Source organism: Gekko japonicus, unplaced genomic scaffold (assembly GCF_001447785.1).
Source record: "Gekko japonicus isolate JY-2015 unplaced genomic scaffold, Gekko_japonicus_V1.1 scaffold5547, whole genome shotgun sequence".
Lineage (NCBI taxonomy): Eukaryota > Metazoa > Chordata > Lepidosauria > Squamata > Gekkonidae > Gekko > Gekko japonicus.
The window spans coordinates 181-5,547 of record NW_015167701.1 but is presented as its reverse complement, the minus strand read 5'-3'; the positions used below and the strand labels follow the sequence as shown (position 1 = coordinate 5,547).

General features: G+C 46.4%; 1 protein-coding gene across 1 annotated transcript in view; it reads right to left on the bottom strand.

The window, feature by feature from the left end:
• The window catches only part of LOC107112937 (integrin beta-3-like), a gene marked incomplete at its 5' end in the record, with an annotated part of 26,406 nt that extends 21,750 nt beyond the window's left edge, over positions 1-4,656 (bottom strand). Inside the window, one exon of the mRNA XM_015414148.1 lies at positions 4,227-4,656. Within this exon, the coding sequence (XP_015269634.1) occupies positions 4,227-4,656 (430 nt within the window). The remainder of the gene's footprint in view (positions 1-4,226) is intronic.
• Positions 4,657-5,367: the final 711 nt, after the last annotated feature.

The following is a 5,367-nucleotide window of genomic DNA, read 5'->3' as shown; positions in this document are numbered from 1 at the left end:
GAAAGAGAGAATTAGTCGGTACTGGTTGCCCAACAGACATCCTTCACAACTGTATACAGCAGGGGCCAGACACATTGTCCGTAGACATAGAATGCATCAGAATGAAGATTCACAATGATTTTTCCATATGTGTGGTGAGAACAGAAAATCACACAAGTTACTGTGAATTCATTGATAGAAATGACAGACAATTATTGTCACACAGCAGAAAAAGATCGCTGATCAATCTTGCCTGCCGCAGAATGGTTACTGCAGATCTTTCCTAGTGTGAAATCTTTTCCCCCCTGTCTCAATCCAATCCACCATTCATATTGAAAAAAATCCTTTGAAAATGACTTCGCAGAAGCGTATCTGTGGCACTTACATTCCTTAATGTCAATGTTCCATACAAATATCCAGGAAATAGAAAGGGGGGGGGATCCAATTTTGGAGGTTTCCACTGTATTGCAGTCCGTTTGCCAAATGTTGCCACATAGAATTGAAGCAGCCTTCCTTTCACTGAAGACAAAAGAGATCCTAAGCAAAGGAAAGAAGGTCTGTTTATGGAAGAAGCTTCTTACTTGTACAAAGTGTGTTTGGGGGACTTCCGGTCTACGGAGCAGCGATGGCAGATGCTCTCCCCACACTGGGGAAGGGCGAATTGCACACCAGCGGCATGGAGGGGTGCCACCTCAAGTGACACCCCCGCGGAGCCAGGCCAGGGGACTTTTGAAGGGTAGCCTCTTCGACAGCGAAATGCCAGAAAATTGAGGCTCCCCTCCGCCCCGACGGTCCAGTCGCTGAGTGGCCTTTGGGCACAAGCTGGTCTGACCAGGACAAGCACCAGAGATCGAGTGGAATGGCGTATAAACCGAGCGCGGTCAGAGAAACTGACCGACAATGAACGTGAGTTCTGAATAAAACGGAGTACTTTAAAAGTGATTCCCCCCCCTGCTGATAAAAGAGACTGCAAAGAGGGACGCCTCTTATGCGAATTAACTGCTAAGCAACATGAAGGGGGAGAGGGGAGGAGATAAATTGAATTAGTTTTGAGAGACTTATCTGATTTGCGGCATCGTTGGGCGAGTTTTTTTGAGTCGGGAAGAAGCGGTAGAACTGTAAACAAAATGACAAAAATGGCGGCCCAGCAAAGAAAGTTTAAAACAAAACCACCAGGCAGCCAGAGTCCGAAACCGGAAGAGGGAACAGATGTCATTAAACTCTTGGTGGATATGCTTAAGCCGGTGATGGGACAACTCGATGGTATTAACCAGCAATTGACCGTGATGAACAAAAACTATGCAGCACAGCAGCTCCAGCTGAACGAAACGGAGAAAAAAGTGGAGCAGGCAAACGAGAGGATTAAAGAGATAGACACCACAAGCAAGAAGTTGAAGAAAAGAATGGGAGAAGTGGAAACAAAGCAAAATTGTCAAGAGAATCGAGTGTTGCAGCTACAGATGGAAAAAGCAAACATGATTCTCAGGTTCCAGGGGGTTGCTGAAACGGAACGGGAGGACCTGAAGAGGGTGTTTAGCAAGCTCATCACTCCAGTAGTAGGCTTAACAGCGAATGAACTTGTAAACGAAATGGAGTCAGCCTACAGGGCATACTCCAATTATATTTAAAAAAATAGTCTACCTGGAGAAATAGTGGTCAGGTTCTCAAGAAGACAAACCAGAGATGCTATTCTAAAAGCAACATCAGCAACTCCACTGAAAATGGGGAATGTAACCATTAAAACTTTAAAGGATATTCTATTTGAAATTAGACAAAAGAGAAAAAATTATAATGACTTAATTTCTTTCCTTAAAACTAATGGGATATCGTACGATGGGCGGTCCCGGAAGTTGTCATCTTTAAGATCAACTATAGAAGAGAGAAGATAGACTCCGCTTTTAAAGCTAAAGAATTTTTGCGACGTCAGTTGGGAACAGATGAAGAGTCCAAAGAGGAAGAAATGAAGTCTAGTGATTCTGCTACCTTGGGAACGGAAGAGGACTCTACTGCAGAAAAGGGTGCGGGACCTTCCAGAGTTGTATACGATTTTAGAGACAGAAAGCCGAAGTAAAGGCAGAAGGACTTGGAAAATGGCCTTTTGAAGCGAAGAATAAGAAGATGATCAGAGATTTCTCTCACAACAACTAACAAATTAACATATAAATAGTGAATTGTTATAAGCAAGAACTCTACAAGTATATTGTACTAACATTTTTATTAACAGTGAAAAGATCTCCTCCTCTTGGGATTTTAGTTTAGTGCTGTTTTCTTTTCTTTATCCTTAGTTGTAGTCCCTTTCCTAATATTTCTTTGTAGTTTTGTAGTCCATTGCAAAATAAAAATATCCCTTTGGGGATTTAAAAACAAAAAAACCCAAAGTGCGTTTGAGATATTTGCAGAAACTGTTTCTTTTCATGAGTCTGACTGTTTTCACTGGATGACTTTAACGGATACACTTCCATTTGATTACGTTCAGCATGGCATAACAAACTTGAGAGATAGAGACATGATGGTGGATAATGTAAAATGTTTTGACCAGTTCTGTAGTTTGAAGACTTTTGCTGAAAGTGCTCAGATAGATGAAGACTTCAAAAGTGTGCCAGTTACTGACAAGCGGGTTAAATACTTTCAAAAGTGCTGCAATGCAGACTGCTGCTCTGTGTTGCTTAAAACAGCACAATTTTTCTTCTTCATTTCAAGATATAATGCAAATGTTGAGATAATATTTCTTTAATGAACGCCCAGTAGACAGATGAAAGGAACAGATTTACCACTGAAGCTATAAAGGGTGTTCTGTTACTGCAATATAACCTACATGACTATTCATGCCTTCAGTTCTACAAATACCTACTTGAACAACCAACTCTACTTAGGGAAATGAAATCTTCCAATAAGTATTCAGGTGCTACTTCATCACAGGTATACAGTCAATGGTGTTGTAAGCACAGAAGTAATTAGTGACAGGTACATTAGTATTGGGGGGGGGGCATTTCTTCTGTTAATTGCTTACTGTGTTATCTTTCCCACTGTAGTGCAAACTTGCCATTTCAGTATATACATTTATAACAAATCGTTTTCCATATACATGTGTGTATGGCTGTGTATATCCACAATGGCTGGGTGATGGGGTCTGAACTGGCAGAGACTGAACAAGAGAGAGATCTTGGAGTTGTAGTAGATAACTCACTGAAAATGTCAAGACAGTGTGTGACTGCAATAAAAAAGGCCAATGCTATGCTGGGGATTATTAGGAAGGGTATTGAAAACAGATCAGCCAATATCATAATGCCCCTATATAAATCAATGGTGCGACCTCATTTTGAATACTGTGTGCAGTTCTGGTCACCACACCTTAAAAAGGCTATTATAGCTTTGGAAAAAGTGCAAAAAAGGGCCACTCGAATGATAAAAGGGTTGGAACACTTTCCCTATGAGGAAAGGTTAAAGCGCTTAGGGCTCTTTAGCTTGGAGAAACGACGACTGAGGGGTGACATGATTGAGGTTTATAAGATTATGCATGGGAAAGAGCAGGTAGGGAAAGAGGTACTTTTCTCCCTTTCTCACAATACAAGAACTCGTGGGCACTCCATGAAATTGCTGAGCGGTCGGGTTAGAATGGATAAAAGGAAGTCCTTCTTCACCCAAAGAGTGATTAACACTTGGAATTCACTGCCACAGGAAGTGGTGGCGGCTACAAGCATGGACGGCTTCAAAAGGGAATTAGATAAGTATATGGAGCAGAGGTCCATCAGTGGCTATTAGCCACAAGGTATAGATAGGGGCTCTGGGGCAAGTAATGCTCTGTCGTCTTGGTGCTTGGGGGGGTCAACAGTGGGAGGGCTTCTGATGTCCTGGCCCCACTGGTGGACCTCCTGATGGCACTGGTATTTCTGGCCACTGTGTGATACAGAGTGTTGGGCTGGATGGGCCTTTGGCCTGATCCAACATTGGCATCTCTTATGTTCTTATGTTCATGCTGAAGTCCTTCCCCTCCTCAAACCCTGTCCTCCACAGGCTCCGCCCCAAAATCTCCAGGAATGTCCTCACCCAGAGTTGGTAACCCTACTTCTCATAGTGTACACGTGTGCTTCTTTTGCACCCTTTCGTCTCTGATCAAGCAGGCTCCTGGGAGGGCGTTTTCCCTCCTGAAGCACTACCCGACCACTGGCAGTGGGAACCCATCCACCCCCTAAGCAGTGATTCCCCTTTCAGCATGACACCCCTTCCCAAGCATGACACCCACTCACCAGAGCACAGCTCCCCCTTGAAGCGGACACAGGAGAAGTCGTCGCATTCACAGTACTTGCCGGAGACCTTGCCGAAGTCGCTGCCGTAGCACACGCACTGGCCGCAGATGCACTCGCCCCGCTGGTTGCAGAGGGGCTGCCCCTCGCGGGGGCTGCAGTTGTCCTGCTGGGAGGGGCTGTATTCCTCCTCGGAGCACTCGCAGTGAGAGCCCAGCCGGCCCGCGTTACACCGGCACATGCCACACTCAAAGGTGCCGTTGCCGAAGGAACAGAAGGGGCTGTCGGGCTCCGCGTTCTGCTGGCACTCGCAGTCGCACTCAAAGTTCACGACCACCGTCAGGCTATCCTTGAAGCCCACCGGCTTGATGGTGAAAGACTTCTGCCGCTCCTGGGGGCAGCCGCGCACCTTGGCTTCGATGCTGAAGCTCACCTGGGAAGGGAGAGGCAGACAGGACCCACTCTTAACCCATGACAAGGAAGCACCTTAAACCAGGGGTCTCCAACTGGGTGCCCCCGCCAAGTGTTTTTGGGAAGTTGGTGGGCCCAGGTTGGGTTTTTGCCTAGTCAGGCTTCCGGTTGACTACTTAGAGCTGCCAGGTCCCCTGGGAGGGTGGAGGTTCCCCCGCTCAAAGGGGGAAAGGCTGGCGGGGAGAATCCCGCCCCCACATGCCCAGCGCAATGACGTCACCCAGAAGTGACGTCATCACGTTGGGCCCGTTGCCGGCTGACGCTCTAGCAATCAGCCTGGAAACTCTATGGTACCATAGAATTTCCAGGCTGGCTGCTAGAGCATTAGCTGGCAACATGCCCAACGTGATGATGTCACTTCCGGGTGACATTGTCACGGTGCGCGAATGTCCTGGCCAGGGACCAACTCTCCCCCGCTTTTAGCCGTAAGTCACTTGGCAACCCTATGACTACTGGAGATTTAAGTGGATGTATTTTTTTTTTAATGAGTAGGGCACAGGATTTTATTTCGAGGTGGACACAGGATTTCCAACGCTCCTCCAGCTGATACTTGGGCCCCGCGAGACCTGTCACGATTCCGCAGGGCCTGAAAACGGCTGAGGCTCCTGACAGAGAAGAATAAAAACCCTCCGATTAACCTTCCTTTTGCCCACTTTCTCTGGCTTTCCCCCAG